Source organism: Malus domestica, chromosome 01 (assembly GCF_042453785.1).
Source record: "Malus domestica chromosome 01, GDT2T_hap1".
Classification (NCBI taxonomy): domain Eukaryota; kingdom Viridiplantae; phylum Streptophyta; class Magnoliopsida; order Rosales; family Rosaceae; genus Malus; species Malus domestica.
In genome coordinates this window covers 24,590,876-24,609,014 of record NC_091661.1, presented here as the reverse complement: position 1 = coordinate 24,609,014, position 18,139 = coordinate 24,590,876, and the positions used below count along the sequence as shown (strand labels likewise).

The 18,139-nt window shown below is 38.9% G+C and overlaps 1 protein-coding gene across 1 annotated transcript; it reads left to right on the top strand.

Moving 5' to 3' along the window:
- Nucleotides 1-288: 288 nt before the first annotated feature.
- Nucleotides 289-2,906, top strand: LOC103435318 (AT-hook motif nuclear-localized protein 15). The gene has a single exon (XM_008373705.4). It carries the CDS (start codon nucleotides 1,573-1,575, stop codon nucleotides 2,539-2,541), a length of 969 nt encoding a protein of 322 aa, XP_008371927.1. The 5' UTR covers nucleotides 289-1,572; the 3' UTR covers nucleotides 2,542-2,906.
- Nucleotides 2,907-18,139: the final 15,233 nt, after the last annotated feature.

The window sequence follows — 18,139 nt, the reverse complement described above, 5'->3', positions numbered from 1 at the left end:
CTCGATTAGAAACAGTTTTTTATAACATGACTAAAACGAGCCTTATGATCTTTTGATCATCTGTTGAAGATGAAGATAAATATAACATTGTATTATTTATTAAAATATTAATATCTTAAAAAACGAGAGCTAAAACGTGCTCTCTTGCTCTCGTGGACCTTATGGGGTCATGGGGCGCGGTTTTTGGCGGTGATGTTTTCAGACATTGGCACTCGATTCCTTGTCGGGACTGGCAGACCATGACGTGTTCCCACTACTCCATGTGCAGTGCGCACCCACAACTCCCCTCTCTATCTCTCTCTCTCTCTCTGTAGAAACCCTACAAGGAGAGATAAACTCCATTTCTTAAGCTTCCTTGCACACTTCCCCTTACACCTTTCCACCGCCTCTGCCCTCCTCCCGTCAAATCAAATTCCCCACGTCACCTCAGAAGGGCACAACGGTAAATTTAGATGCACAAAGATGCTTTTTTCTTCCTGGTGGTTGGTTGTAGTTGGAGTGTCTAGTTGGTGTTGGCTGTAGAGGAGAAAAGCTCACTCAACTTGGAAGCTCGGAACTTGTAGAGTCAAAGGCCAGAGGGACAAGAAAAAACCTGGCACTCTCTGCAAACCCGCCTTTTTCTTTTTCCTCTCGGATTATATTTTTTTTGTTTTACAAGTTTTATTAAAGAGAGATTCGATGCACGAATTGTTACCGGACGCCAGGGAGTGTTGGGACCCTTAACGTACGCCCCCCGCAGCCTCCGAAGTGGTAAAAAGGTAGTCTTGCAGTAGAGGGAGGGAAGGAGAGAGAGAGAGAGCTGAAAATACAGAGGAAAAGAAGCCCCTACCAAAAATACAAAATCTTGGGTTAGTTTGCTCGTACTAACCAACCCAAGATTTCCCATTGATTGAGACTTGAGAGAAAGGAAAGCAAACCAAGCTCCAAGGAAGAAAGAAGAAAACTAGATGCTGCTGCAAACTCAAAAGGCTTATCAGAGAAGTACACAAGGCATGCACTTTGTGGGTACCCAATAAAATACATACGCTTATATATATGTTACTGTTTTGAGCTCAAATATGTGAATCTTTGGGTATTTAAGAGGTGGGGTTTGAAGATTTTTGAGGTTAGATTTGGTTTTTGAAGAAGTGGGGTTAGGGTTGTTGGGTTTTAAATGCGGTTTGTTGGATCTAATATTTCTGGGTTTTTAGCTTTTAGGGTTTTCAAGTAAAAAAAGGAAGATTAGGCATAGGTGGGTTTTCTAGTAAGGGATAAGGGTTTTTGGATTCTATCTGTTGGATTTGGAGATTGTTTTTTAATTTACTTATTGGAGAGAGATCTTTCAATCTGTTCCTGCAAACAAACAAAGAAGAAGAAGAGGGAGAGAGGTGCAATATTAAAGAGAAGATAAAGATTTTATCTCTACCTTCCTTAATTAGCTTGCTAGGTGGTTGTCGTTGTCCACCCAAAAACAGAAAGTGTGTAAAAACAAGAGCTTGGATTTGGATTTCTTTCCTTCCTTGCTTGGATTTGGATATTGGGTTCTGGTTTTTCTTTTATACTTATTTTACAAGATTTAATTAGAAGAAGGCCATGGCGAATCGATGGTGGGCTGGAAATGTTTCCATGGGGGGAGGAGGAGGAGTTCATGTGGACTCAATCTCCTCGACTCCGCCTTCTCTCCACCTCAGGAACACTGAGGAACAGCTTGACGACCAAAACAACACGACCACTCCCACCAACAGCAGCACCAGCCCTCACAAGCAGAACAAGAAACACCACGAAGACGACCGGGACAACAATGATCAGGAAGGCGACGATCAGGGCCCCAACACTGGTAGCGGCAGCCATGACAGCCTCGAGCCTGGAAGCAGCAACCGGAGGCCGCGTGGCCGGCCGCCCGGGTCGAAGAACAAGCCTAAACCCCCCATAGTCATCACCAAAGAGAGCCCCAACGCTCTCCGAAGCCATGTGTTGGAAATTAGTAGCGGCAGCGACATTGTGGACAGCATTGCCACCTTTGCCCAAAGGCGGCATAGAGGGGTTTCGGTTCTCAGCGGAAGTGGCATTGTCGCCAATGTCACTCTCCGACAACCAGCAGCACCAACTGGAGTGATCACATTGCACGGAAGGTTCGAGATACTATCGATGTCAGGAGCATTCCTGCCTTCCCCATCCCCACCTGGGGCGACAGGGCTGACCGTGTACTTGGCAGGCGGCCAGGGGCAGGTGGTGGGAGGCACCGTGATGGGAGCATTGGTGGCTTCCGGTCCAGTGATGGTTATAGCAGCTACCTTCACAAACGCGACATATGAGAGGCTGCCGCTTGAGGAGGAACAAGGTGGAGAAGAGGGAATGCAGTTGGAGCAACAGCAGCAGCAGCAATCAGGTGTGAATTCGGCAGGGACAGGAGCAAATTCAAATTCCCAAGGTTTGGGTGAGCATACTAGTGCAATGGCTGTTTACAATTTGCCTTCAAATTTACTTGCGAATGGTGGTCAGATCCCTCATGATATATTCTGGGGTCCTCCCCCTCCAAGACCTCCTCCTCCATCTTACTGAGACCAAAGATTTAGAGATCGAGAGAAGGAAAGAGAAAGAAAGATGCTTGGTCTGATCGCTGACTTGGTACTGTTTTTGGTTTTGTGAAAAAAAATATGTTTGACAGCTTTTGTAGGCACAGCAAGCAAAGGTAGGAGGAGGACTATTTTGTTTATATCTTTTGCTTGTGAAATCTCAAATCTCTTTAGTTTTGTTATTAGGTTTTATTTTTTCTTTCTCAGTAGCTATGTTTCAAAACCGGTGGATCGTATGAATGTATTTTGTTCGTTGTTTCGTTTAATCTTCTGTGGAGAATATATTGATCATTGTGTAGGCAATGGAGAAGAAAATAGTCAAGAAATGGAGGGGTTTTGGAGCTCTTGAAATTTCCATTGCAAAATGTTTGTGAAAATTCTTCCTTATTGGTAAGCTTTACAAGAATTTTTCTATACATTGCTTTAGTGTCTCCGGTTCACTCGAATGTTCACTTAATAAATTCCCTTGAATTCTTAAGTGCGTATGCAACCGTTAAATTCAATAATGTATGCCAAAAACAGGTGGTTTCATGCATAATTAATTGAAAGTTGAGTTTCCAGTTATGTGCATGCTCCTACAAGAATATCAATTGAGGTCCATCTGGATAGTGGATAGCTTGAGAGCAAGTTGGTATGGATGCTTTTATGCTTGCCAGGACTTTAGGGTTTAGGGTTGTATGATTTGATGGGTCGATCGACCAATTTGACAGAGTGCAGAGACTTTCCATTTGGTCTTAGAGAACTGTTTACATAATTGATTCTTTTATTCATGAGAGTTTATCTTGTTTATACAAAAGGATATGCTCATACACGAATTAGTATATAGTGTCATAGCTTTAATTAAGTTGTTTAGAGACACTTCAGGATCATGGAGATAATAGTTCACAGATTCCATTGATCCAAATTACTTGGTTGTTTCTTTTATTGGAGCGGTATTCTAATTAATTTACGGGAGAGGGATTGGAGCTCTAGCGAACTTGCCTACGCCGATTGCAAATTACTTGCATGCCTTTTTTTTTAATAGAATCCTTCAGTTTTGATTGCATGTGCTTTCCTTTCAATTTTTTGCAGTATTGGTCAAATATTGTTGTTTGAGTACCAAGAAACTTTGGATCATTGTGCAAATGGATGTGAGAATTTTTAGGTGAATTTTAGATGGAGTTTGGTTTGGAACTATATCTTTCAGTTTTTGGCGCACTCCTTTTTCCTGACACTTGTTTCTTTAAGCAAGTGTGAAAGAAAAAATTGAAGGTGTTGCAGCAAGACTTTGACTGTTTTAGGTCATCAAATGTGGAAGAAATAATTGAAGGTGTTGTAACAAACTCGACCTAAATTTGGAATTAAATTCCTCCATATATAAACTACGTTTAATTCCTAAACAGACTACCATTTGTTAGAAGTTGTTAGGATTTTTTTTAATTGTTCTAAAGTAATATATTTATGTAGGTGATGGCATAAAAAAGATGGAAAATTTTCTTACATTTGTCACCACTAGCAGGGGTTTTTCGAAAAACTTCATTTATTCTGGTGTGGATGGCAGGTAGGCCTAATATAATAGTCTATAGAAAATTTGACGTAAAATTGTAGCGGTATCTTCGATTAGTCATACATTGCTATGCGTTTTAACTTTCTCACATATACGTGCATTCTATGAGCATTCCGGGGGCATGGACGTAGTTCTCAAATTTTTGAGGTGTTTTCCTTTTTTGGCTAAACAAGGGTGGTTAAGGGTGGTTAAACAAGAACAGTCTTCTTCTCCAAGTTGGTAACTCAATTGAAAAGTAGGGACAGGATAAGGAGCAGTTATTAACTCCATGTGTTCAATTGAATTGTGCTGCATTTGTACTGTTTGGAGAAAGATGTTTTTCTTTATTTATTTATTTATTTTTATTTTTTATATCAGCATGAACTGAATTGAACAGAATTCAGTTGCTGGAAAGAAATGGTGTGCTCTATTATAACATGACAGATGAATGAGTCGGTGTGAGGACTCAGGATATATAGCAAAGGATGTTGTTAGGCTATTTTATATAGATCACTCCAGAACTATAGCTCTGTTAAAAAATATTTTTAAATGAATAGTATTGGGTTATACTCATATACCATCTTCAACTGAAGGGGTTAAATATAGCCTTCTCAATAATGTATTAATTTTACGTTTATTCTTTAAATTTATTGGTTAACCTAGTTAAACTACCGTTAAATGTTTTCAAATCTAGTCGTTGAATTTGAATCAATTATTATAATTGGGAAGCTGACGAAAAAAAAAAGGGCTAAGAAGGGGTTACATTTGGCCAAATAAAGTTTGGTTGGCTCCATAGAGTTATAGCTTAGTCATTGGTTGGAGATGAGTTTTTGGATAAATCAAACCATTTTTTTTTTTACTTTTAAACATTTAGCTCTCTCCATTGGAGATGACCTTAGCAACCTTCTATTTGGACATTCTCTTTCTAATTTTCTCATTGTATGACCCTATCCTCAATGATATACGAGTATTAATGAATATCGTACATTTTTTTCAAAAATGGTTAAGTCATTTAGATTTGGTTAATTTTTCTGTAATCTTTAAGAGTAACCTAGAAGATAGACGATGTGTCATAATGGTGCAACACTTAAAATGATGGTTTCAATGAAAAGGTTGCTAGCAATTAGGGAAATGGAGATAATTTGGATTCAGGACGTGGTAGGTTGAAGAGAAAAGTTATCTATAAGCCAATCCACCACTTAATGTTAGCATTACATTTTTCACTTTAATGTTTAGGAAAACTAATGAAAATGGTTTGAAAACTTTGAGTTTTAATGATAAGGACAAAATAAAGGGTAAAGTGAATAGTACCAGGATTGACTTTTTAGTATAAAAATGTGGTTTTTCGTTAAAGTGAACAGTACCGGGTGCTTTTCATTAAAGTTCCCTTTATGTTTTGGGCATATCTAACCTTTTAAGTATTTAAGGACTTTCACAATTTGAGAATTTTGAGTTTGATTCTTGAAAATGGATGAAACTTGCACATTGGAGCGAGAAATTTGAATTCAATTTTCAGTTGAGTGAGATGCATCTTCCTGATTTTGATCCCTACGAAGACGGGGCTACAATCATCAAAATCTCTATTACAATAACAATGTTTGTACAAATCAAATTTGCACTGGGAAAATGTTAAAGGGATTCTATAAAAAATAAGACTTTTGATGAACTATCTATCATCACATAATTTATCGTTAATTTTTGTGCTAATATTATAAAATATTGTGTAAAAAATATAAGGTAGCAAATAATCCGTAGAGAGTCAGAGTCCTCCTTTTGAAAGTCTTTTTAGTATTTCTTGTCGCATTATTACAATATTGTTGTACAATCATTAAACTCATATCATTACAAGAACAGTTTTACATAAATTAAGCTCATACTATTACAATAAAAGTATTATACAAATCAAACTCAAGCGATTAATTCTCGTAAATAAAATTCACAAAAACCGCAACAGAAGAGAGTTGGCATCGATTCTTGCCCACCTCAACACAAAGTGCAATTGGTTGGATATCCCGAAAAAGCGTGGGTCTGGTGGTTAGGCAGCTTTGAGAGGTTGACAGAAGTGGGTTAGGCTGGACCTAATTTTGGCCTGCCCAATAAGTTTTTGTGTAAGAGTGTCTACATAAAATTATTTGTCGTTGATTTATAAAATTTTATATTTATTATCAGAATATAAATCATCCTATAAAGATGGTTTTTATAAAAAATTAATTAAAATTAATTTGTTTAGTCATCAAATTATATAAAAACATATGAACAAAATTGACAAAAGTATTACGAATTGTTTATGTATTTGTTACAATAAATTAATTAAACGACTTTAGTTTTGATTTATTTTTTGCAGAGATGATCTTTACAAAGTAATTTATAATTTGAACGGTTTTGATTATAAACACAAACCTTAGTGATTCAAACACCAAAAATTTTGAGTAGAAATTCTTACTTATCTTTGAGTAACCAAGCAATGATCCCCATTTTTTTTCCGGAGTAAGTTGGACCTAATTTGGGTGAGACAAGAACAATAATGTTCTGAGTATGAAATCATCTTGTTTAGCCTAACTTTATCTCTCTCAGTAGCATTATTAAGCAGACTTGGTCATAGTACAAACAGTAGGTTACACAGCATTAAATTGGTTCTTTTGACGAAGGATTTTCATGAAACGGGTATATCGTTGTCATGACGTCGGTACAAGATATTACGATAATGTTTCACTCGTTCTAGGTAAGCTGTAAACCATTTGGTGGGGATAAGTAATGGTATTGGTTAACCTTCAATGTAATCTTATGTTTAGTACTCAAGGCTCAATCCTACAGTTTTGAACTCTAGTTTCGAACCCAAAACTTCCTAACTAGGCACTTGAGACTCCGACCTAACACCTAGCACTCGAAGACCGGACCTAGGATATGAAAACGTAAATTAGAATGATATTGTTCAATTAATCTAGCTCTTTAATCCTGTGTTATGCAATATATATATATATATATATATATATATATATATATATATATATATATCTACTTGCAATAAAATTGATATTGTCTTCAACTTGATAATTATTACCCATACAATCCGTCAGGTGTAGGGTTTAATCACAAAATACCTTGGTATTACTTAGAGTAAAATTGTGATATTTAAACTCTTCTTTTTTCCTTTCTCTGGCCGACGTGGGATATTCTACACAAGTAACTTGGAAGGATGTAACCAAAGTCGAATATTGCATTTATTTACTATTTATCACAAATTTTATATACAATGATATATTTACTAAGGTGTGGCGAAATAATTTGGTTTCAAACTCATCGTTTACGAGATTCGAAACTAAGATGTTTTTCATTTACAAGTAAAGAAGAATACAATTAAACTGTGGTACTAAGTGATACTATCTACCACATTAAAACATCACCATCGATGAAAGTAATTGATGGGAAACTCGATGCTACAGTTTCCACCTTTACTAATAGTTTTTTTTTTTGGAAACTGGAAGTGCATTATCCAGGCAAAGATGCCAAAAGGTTACATGAAGGCCTACAAGGAGGCAAACAAACAGAAGCAACTACTAAAGAAAAGTAGTGCAAGAAGGTACAAGGAAACCATGACGCATCATCTAATCCTATAACATCCCTTCTCACACTACTAGATACATTTAAGGGGGGCATGGAAGACCATCGTTGCATAAAACATGAACCAGGGAAGATAAGGGTTTATCGACCCAAGTATGATCACATGCTTCCTTACATTTCTGTGAAGCCAAATGGTTCACAGCCGAGTTGGCCAGTCTTGGAACCTAAGACCAGCGACAAACTTGAAAAGCCAATCCCAAACTACAACACTTCTTGAGAATGGGAAAAGCATCCCAACTGCCATTATTTGCCAAATCCCTCAGGCAAGAGATTGATTCCAAGGAGTCCGATTAAACGATTATTGAATTCCATCCTTTATTGACCCCCAGCTTACACCCATGTAGATAGCCAATGTCTCCGCCATTGCAACACCAGTATCCATCATTTTGTGCCGAGAATCAGCCAAGAAACGACCATGCTCATCCCTCGCCACCATTCTCGTAAATCCCCCACCTTCACTTACCACCGAGCTGGCATCAACATTGATCTTGACAACTCCTTGATTCGGTGGAGACCAATGGACTCCAACATCATCACACCTTTGACTGGGCGAAGACATCACCTTTAACATTAGAATGTCTCTTTATAGGTCGAGACCGAATGGGAAATAGCAGCAATAACCCTTCTTGGGTAAATAATTTGATTGTTGAACTGAAAGTCACACTTTGATTTCCAAATATGCCAGCATGTATAGGTAATATAAAATAACCAATTAATTCTCACCTTCATTGACCAATTCGCCGAATCATACATCTATACCAGCCAGTTTACCCAGTTAGAAACCTGTAGTCGATAAGTTCTAATATTCAGCATTCCCCCAAACTAGACCACTTCCACCCACGAACATGTAACATGCAGACAGGGCATAAAGGAGAAGGAGAAGATCGACGTTGATATAAATTTGCCATTGTAGCTATAGCCGCATGAAGAGTCCTCCATATAAAGGTTCTTAATTTTGGCGGTACTTCTAACTTCCAGACAATCTTTCATAAGGCAGCAGGAATGGTGGCCAACATGTTGGGGCGAAGACTCCTTCCTAGATTGATTTCGAGTGAGACCCCAATAATAACCAGATTTAATAAAATATGACCCCCTCTTTTCATAAGGCCACACCAACCTATCCTTAAGCGTCGGATCACCTGTTTGCATCTCGAAGATTGCCTTAAACTCTGACTCTGCTATGAATGGTTTTAAAAAATTAATGTCCCATTCCCAACTATTTGGACAAATCAATGACTTCACCATTAAATTTTTTGAGACCTATACCGTGCCCAATAAGGACGGTCTACCTAAGGGAATGGAATGGAGTCATCTGTTAACCCAGACCCTAGTATTATTACCATCCGTAATCTGCCAATGTGCACCTTCCCTCAGAATTTCTCTTCCAGCAAGGAGGCTAGACCAAACCCAAGATGATCTCTTGCCCTTCTTTCCATCGAGGAATGAGCAATTAGGAAAATATTGGGTCTTAAGCACTAACGCTTATAAGGAGTTTGGCTCCATTATCAACCTCTAACATTGTTTGGCCAGAAGAGTGTCATTGAACATCACAAAGCTTTTTAACCCAAAACCTTCATCCTTTTTTGGCCGACCCATCTTTTCCCTGGATACCCAATGAATCTTATTTTCACCCTGTTTTTGTCCCCACCAAAACTTCGAAATCATGGCATCCAATTCATTACAAAATGATATGGGAAACTTAAACAAATTCATTGGGTAAGCTGGGATTGCTTGCGCCACCGCCTTTATAAGGATCTCTCTCTCTGCTTGTGAAATGGTTGATTTCTTCCATCTTTGAAGCTTTTCCAAAAGCCTACCTTTCACATAGGCAAGTCTGGATTTCTTAGATCGTCCCCACATAGTAGGAACCTGGAGATATATCCCCAGGTCCTTGACTCTTTCCATACCGAGAATGCCGGCCAGATGTTGAGTGACCGTTTCAGGCACATTGGAACCGAAGCAAACACTAGATTTCGACTTATTTACTTGTTGTCTCGAAGCCGCACAAAATTCATCAATCAACTGTATTAGGTGTTGACAGTTCACTTCTTCCATCTTGAGAAATATAAAATTATCATCTGAAAAGAGTATGTGGGAAATTGTCGGACCCGACGGGTTCATCTGCACACCCCTTATCCACTTCCTATTGTTTTCCTGTTGAATAAGTAGCGAAAAAACTTCACTCACCAGAAGGAAAAGGTAAGGGAATAAAGGATCGCCTTGCCTAAGACCTTGAGATGGTGTAAACTTGGATCTAAGTTGTCCATTGAGCATGATGGCGAAATTCACCGACGAAATACAACCCATGATCAAATTTCTCCATCTACCATCGAATCCCATTTTCTCCATAACCGCCATTAAAAAATCCCACTCCACCCTATCATAGGCCTTATGCATATCCAACTTGATTCCCAAGTCAAATTTACATTTCGCTTTTCTCGTTTTTAGGAAGTGGAAGAGCTCATGTGCAATGCCTATATTATCTTGAATTTGCCTTTCTGCCATGAAAGCATTTTGTATAGGAGAAATCAAAACCGGCAGAATTAGTTTGAGACGGTTGGCCAACACCTTGGAAAACACCTTATAGGAATAGTTACATAAGCTAATGGTACGAAATTGAGCAACAGAATCCGGGTTTTGAACTTTCGAAATCAACACCAAGTGAGTAGCATTGAGTCGTCGAGGGTTTTCAGTTCCATGCATCATTTCCCTAATAATTTCATTCACATCTGCAGCTATTATGTCCTAATGAGCATGGGAAAAGATTCTAGGAAAACCGTTTGGGCCTAGAGCATTTAAGCTCCCTATATATAAGGCTGTCGTCTTCACATCCTCACTCGAAACCAATTCTAAGAGTGAAACATTCATTTCATTAGATACTTTTGGGGTAACACAATCTAAGATATTACCCCATTCTTGATGTCCTGATGAAGTGAACAAGTCCATGAAGTACTCGTCAAATAGGCACTGGACTTGACTTGGGTTCTCAATCCAATTACCATTGTTGTTTTTTAACGATACCACCTTATTTCTTCTTCTTCTTCTATGCATAGTGGATTGATGAAAGAATTCGCATTAGCATCCCTTTCCTTTAGCCATTGTACTCGAGATCTTTGTTGCCAGTAGCACTCCTCCTGACTCCACAAAAGATCAACTTTTTTAGATAATGCATTTATCTCCGTCGAATCCCGTCCCCAATTTTGTTATAGATGACCCAACTAATCCATCATTTCCTTAATCTTCCTCCCCCTCTGTTTGAACTTTACACTGCTCCATCTTGAAAAGGTGGTACGGCATTCATTAATATTTTTATTCCATCTCTGTAAAGGATTCCCTTCGTAGTTATTCTCCCAAGCTTCTTTCACGATCCTTTTACAATCGCCATCCTTTGCCTAAAAAGCCTCAAAACGGAACAATTTTTTCTTTCTAGCAGTCTTTTGCTCACATTGCATCAAAACAGGACAATGATCCGACCATAGAGTCATGCCATTAGTAACCAAAGAGTTTGGCCACTGAGATAACCAACTTTCATTCACCAGTCCCCTATCTAAACGAGCCTTCACTAGTTGCCCATTTTGAGTCCCCCTCCAAGTAAACTTTTGGCCATTAAAACCCAAATCCACAACCTCCACCTTATTCATAAACTCCTCCAAGTACCTTGGCCGGTTGTATCTCACTTTAGCACCTTCCACTTTCTCATGATCCCACAAGAACTCATTGAAGTCGCCACCACAAATCCACAGGATACTATCCAGTTCAAATTTCTGTATCAAACCCCTTCAAAAAACCTTTTTCTCCACCCTGTAAGACATGCCGTATATTTCGGTAAACCAAAACACCACATCCAAATCAACAAGACAACAATGAGCATCAATGAAATCCTTAGATGATTCAATTACTTCCACCTATATCGAGTCGTCCCACCATAGACTAAGGCCTCCCGCTCTACCAATTGGTGTAACATTAAAACCATTCGCGTATCCCATACATCTTCTCACCCCTACTATTCTATAATCTTTCATTTTTGTTTCCGATAGCAAGATCATATAGGGTCTATGTTCCCTGATTTGCCCATGTAGGGCTTGAACTACCGTGTTTGACCTTAGACCACAACAGTTCCAAAATAAGTGTATCATGGCGATCCTGCGGCTGTTGAAAGCCAGTCACCACCGCCTTGGGAAGAAAATCTCGCTTTCTTCGCCAACAATGCTTTTCTCTCCCCCTCAGAGATTGCCTCCATGTAGTCCCACATGTCCTGGTACTCGATTAGGACCTCCGGTAATTCCTTATCCATATAAATCGCTTTTTTCCATCATTAAGCAGCGCTCTCTTATGGTCATTCCCCTTAGCATTTCTGCAGCTATGTCTTTCCTTTCTTTTACCCTTTTATTCTCTTCCACAATTTTTTATTTTTTCTAAGATGAGTGGCCCACATCTTCGTTCAGTCATTCTAGCTCTCTCTTATTTTTGCTTCCAGACCCCTCTACAAACGAAGCGAAGTTGCTCCCAACTTCCATTTTTTCCATGCTTAGAAATGGCGTCTGATTTATCTGATTAGTTTGAGAATGGATGAGTAGCATCACAACTTCTTCTTCACTTGGAATAAGTCTTTTTTCATGGATTTCGTCAATCATGACTGATGGGAGTCTTCCGTACTCTGCTTGAATCTCTATGGGCTTAAAACCCATTACCAGACGTTGGATCCCCATCGGCCCACTTCTTTCCATAAGCCATTGGGCCAGGTTGAAAGTCTGTTTATCACTACTTCTTTGCATTCTACTCCAAGTTTTCGTGCCTTTACCCTTTTTTTCTGATGTTGGATAGTATGTACGCAGTCATCCCTATCAGTTGCTCTTTCTTCACTCGATCCCCTTGTGCCACCTCCCCCTTGGTGTTGATTCAAAGTCTTGTGGTCCACTCATGTTGCTCCTGCATGCCTACATTCCCCGGAAGTGATAGCCAACGGTCTTGGAGACTCAATAAAATCCCTCACAAGAGTTGTTTTTGTCCACTCTCTGTATCCGGCCATACCACATTTCACCGCTTCAAACGTACACTCAGTATTAGGATGTCCAATCCTTCCACACCGATAACAAAAATTTTGTAGCCTTTCGTACCTGAACTCAATCCATGATTCATTGTTGTTATCCCTTGGTAGCCAACACTCTATGGTTAGGGGGTTCGAAGTATCCACCTCAACTTTCACTATAAAAAAACCTATTGTCTTAGTTGGGTCTTCCACTGCTTCTACTTCCCCAATCTTTGATGTTAATCACCTAACATTCTCCTCGGAGCTTAGATAAGGCAGAATGTTATATCCCACATCGGTAGGGTATGGGTTGGTCTATCGCCTTATATGTACATGCTCATCTCTTCCTACCAAGACGCGTTTTGGGAACTCATTGACTTCGAATCCCATAAGAACTATGAAGTTAAGTGAGTTTAGGCAAGAGCAATCCTAAGATGGGTAACCCCCTAGGAAGTTCACGTGCCGAAACCTAAGAACAAATCCGTGAGGGCAGGGCCCAAAGCAGACAATATCTTACTATGCGGACTGAGATGTGACAATTTGGTATCAGAGTCAGACAGTGTGCCGACAAGGACGTCGAGCTCCAAAGGGGGGTGGATTGTTAGATCCCACATCGGCGGGGTGTGGGTTGGTCCATAGCCTTATATGTACATGCCCATCTCTTCCTAGCAAGACACATTTTGGGAACTCATTCGTTCCGGATCCCATAAGAACTCCGAAGTTAAGTGAGTTTAAGCGAGAACAGTCTTATGATGGGTGACCCCCCTGGGAAGTTCTCGTGCCGAAACCCAAGAAAACATCTGTGAGGGCATGGCCCAAAGCGGGCAATATCTTGCTACGGTGAAGGTTGAGATGTGACAATTTGGTATCAGAGCCAGACTTACTGTTCGTTCGAGTGTGCCGATGAAGACGTCGGGCTCCTAAGGGGGGTGGATTGTTAGATCCCACATCGGCGGGGTGGGGGTTGGTCCATGACCTTATATGTACATGCCCATCTCTTTTTAGCAAGATGCATTTTGGGAACTCACTGGCTCCGGATCCCATATGAACTTCGAAGTTAAGTGAGTTTGAGCAAGAGCAGTCCTAGGATGGGTGACCCTTTGGGAAATTCTCGTGTTGAAACCTAAGAACAAATCCTTGAAGGCAGGGCCCAAAACGAACAATATCTTGCTATGGTGGAAGTTAGGATGTGACACAGAACCCCCCTAATTTGAATCCAAAACGAAATTCTATTCATATTTATTTCCTCCAAGGCTAGCTCTTAAGGCCATCTTTTGATTGAGAAGTTCTGCTTCATAACCGCCCATAGGACCTAGTCTATTATCTTAGCAGCTGTACTTTCATCATTGACAGTAATAATGAAAGTATTATCTTTGACCCACTTGATCTCTACCTCTCCCATCTCCTTCCAGGAAGATCTGAGTATGTTGCGAACACCCCATTTGTTAAGGGTTTTATTGGCCAATGCAGTGCCCACAAGTTTGATTCCTTGTTCCATATTAGATAAATCCATACTTTTCTCCAAATGGACCACTAATTCCTCCACCTCTGCTCCAGCCATTTTTCGCAACGATTGAGAGACTTCATAGAGTATTATTAGCACAATAAACCATAGGTAGACAAGTGATTTTTTGCCTTGATTCTTCCTTTGTTTTTTCATAGCTCTTTTTTTGCTCTTCAAACTATTTGGAAATAAATGGATGTACAGGAAAACCACAAGCACACTATCAGGGGTTTGTGTCCCAATATTGAAACATACCTCTTCATTAATACCCCTATTAAATATTCTTAGGTGGTTGGCTTTTGTTGTTGGTGTAGATTACAGCAGAGGATTTCGTGACTCTACTTTCTCGCCTGGATATGGTGAGTAGAATTTATGATTGGACCCACACCACCGTGGGATTGTTCTATCATCTTTCTCCAAATTGTTTGTGTAATTTTATATGGTAAGTGGAATCCCTCTTGCTCGTCTTCCTATCATTCATGCGAAAAGACTCACAGACCTAGATCTGACCCAGGATGGGATTAATCAGACAGAGGAGCCAGAAATTGAGCGTTGGTACAGAGAAATTTAATGAGGGGAGGAGTGAAGAGGGATCCAAGGTAATTACAGATTTGGGTTTGGTTGGGAAGAATTAAATTTTGTGGAAGGGGTTAAAAGAAGAGGGAAAAGGGCGCTCTGGTGGTAAGGTTTGTACAAATGGTATAAAATGGATAGAAAATTGGGGATCTGGTGGTTGGGTGAGTTATGCTTTTGAACTGTGGATCGTAACCGATGAAAATCTCAGAACCGCTAACATACCCACACGAATGAGGGACTCTCACGGAGGAGAGAAATTTTTTTTGAAAGAAGGGAATTTGGTCCCTTTGGTACCGTTTGGTACGTGGAATGGCAGGGAATGGAGTGAGACGAGGTGTTCTGTCCCACGTTTGGTGTGCCTAAAATGGGTGGAACGCGCTGTTCCACGGGACAAATTTTGGGTGAATTTTTGTTCTGTCTCACTCCCCTGGAACGACTCGTCCATGGAATACAAAATTATAACCTCTCCGTCTCCTTCTTCTTCCTCCTTGTTTCCATTTGAGGGCATCTTTGCTCCTTCTCCATTCTGTCCTGTCCCGTCCCGTCTGCATACCAAACGATACCTTTACTAATAGTTTAGCGCACCTATTCTTGTTACTCGTTGAGACGAATGGGGAATTTTGTATACAAAATTCGTTATTTACTCATTGATGAACTACAATTTTGAATAGGGGAGAACTAAAATGGGTAATGTTTGTGTTCCTTCTATGAGAAAATCTACTTGTCCTCCCACCTAAGATTAATGCATCTTCATTGTAGAAATACCATAACAGAATCGTTCATTTTCGTTATCATCATCTAAAGATCATACATGGAAAAAATCATTTAATTTGAAGATCATCTAGCCATTCATATACATTCATTGTGAGGATGCTACTTGTTATCAAAACTATCGATTGGTTTGATACAGATGAATGGCTAAATGATTTACAGATTAAATATTTTTTTGCATATATAAATTTTAAAGGGTAAATTACATAGTAGCCCCTCAGGTTTGAGGTCTATTTGCAATCTTATACAACATCTTTAAAACATTTCACTTTCATACCTCAAGTACTATTTTATTTCAATTTCATACAATCGTTACATTTTCCATCAATTGATCTGTTAAATGCTGACGTGGCTGCCACATATATGCCATATGGCTGCCAAATGTCTGCCACGTGGCAAATAAAAATAATTTTTTAATTTTTTTTAAAAAAACCTGAAATTGGAAGAAAAAAAAAAGGGACTGAACCCCTGCAACCCAGAAGAAGAAGGAGGAAGAAGAAGAAGAGAAGAAGAAAGAGGAGGAGGAAGAGGAATAAGAAGAAGAAGAAGAAGAAGAAGAAGAAAGAAAGGGACTGAACCCAGAAGAAGAAGGAGGAAGAAGAAGAAGAGAAGAAGAAAGAGGAGGAGAAGGAAGAAGAAGAAGAAGAAAAAAAAAAAAGAAAGGGACCGAACCCAGAAGAGAAGAAGAACGTGGAAGAAGAGAAGAAGAGAGAGGAGGAGGAGGAGGAAGAAGAAGAAGAAGAAAAAAAGAAGAAGAAAGGACCGAACCAGAAGGAGGAAGAAGAAGAAGAGAAGAAGAAAGAGGAGGAGGAGGAAGAAGAAGAAGAAAAGAAAAAAAGAATGATCGAACCCCCTGCAACCCAGAAGAAGGAGGAAGAAGAAGAAGATAAGGAGGAGGAGGAGGAGGAGGAAGAAGAAGAAGAAGAAGAAAAAAAAAAAGGACCGAACCCAGAAGAAGAAGAAGAAGAAGAAAGAGAAAAAAAAAAGTGGTAGACAGGTTTTTTTAAAAAAATTAAAAAATTATTTTATTTGCCACGTGGCAGACATTTGGCAGCCACGTGACATATATGTGGCAGCCACGTCAGCATTTAACAGATTCATGGATGAAAAATGTAACGGTTGTATGAAATTGAAATAAAATAGTACTTGAGGTATGAAAGTGAAATGTTTTAAAGATGTTGTATAAGATTGCAATAGACCTTAAACCTGAGGGGCTACTATGTAATTTACCCAATTTTAAATGATGATAAGGAGAAGGGTAAATAGCCAAAATGGTTCCTGAGATTTGCATAACTCATCACTTTAGTCCCTAACATTTCAAATCAATCAAAGTGATCCCTGAGATTGTCCACCATGTATCATTTTGGTCATTCGGTCAAAAACTCCGTTAAGTGTCCCGGAACTCTTGGCCCGAAGTTTGGGCATTTTTCAAAGCTTCGTAACTCAATCGTTTCTTAACCAAATTCGACCCATAATATATCAAAATGAAGATAGGAAAGTGCAGAATAAGATTATATCTATTTCAAAGCCCAATGGTTGCCAGAGATGGCCGGAAAATAGCGTCAAAGTTGATTGGTCTTAGGGAAAACTGGAAAACTCGCAGGAAACTGGGTAAACTTTAAACGTTCATAACTTCTTTAATACTCAACGAAATCAAGTGATTCGAAAACAAAAATCATACTTCTCGACGAGATGAAGAGAATGATATCTTTTTTTTATTTTTTTTATGGATAACTCGCCGTAGTTTGGCCGGAAAATAGCTTGAAAGTGGCAACCATTGGACTTCCAAATAGGTATAATCTTATTCTACACTTTCCTATCTTCATTTTGATAAATTATGGGTCGAATTTGGTTAAGAAATGATTGAGTTACGAAGTTTTGAAAATTGCCCAAACTTCTGGCCACGAGCTATGGGACACTTAACGGAGTTTTTAATAGAATGACCAAAATGATGGATGGTGGACAATCTCAAGGACCATTTCTATTAATTTGAAATCTCAGAAACCAAAGTGATGAGTTATACAAATCTTATGGACCATTTTTGCTAAAGAGCCTAATACACTAATATAAGTATGATTGGTCTTTTAAAAGGAAAAAAGATAAAAGAGTCCTAATTTGTAGAAACTTCTAATTACACTCAAACTCTTATTTTAGATTTATTTATTTTTATATTTTTAAAAGAATAAGCACGTGTTAAGATATAATTGGTTGATATCAAAAGCAGCATTGAGCTCATCCCATTGGATAACTGGCCACCTAATTATTAAGATGGTATGTCACACGAAACAGAAACGTTGTTAAAAACATTTCTTAATTTAGGTTCATGTCTCCCTGAAACCATTTGCTGTTGAATATGTAGGACAAGAAAGAAAAGCCAGCAAATTAATATATAGAAAAACAGGAGCAGAGACCTGGGGTAATCAAAACACTCCCCGATCTACCCGAAATTTGAATTTCTTTTTTAGTAGTTTAGATTAATTTGGTGTAGAATATTGCTTTATATAAAAATTAAAATTAAAACATAGAAAAACCGAAAATCACACCTCTTAATCCAGATG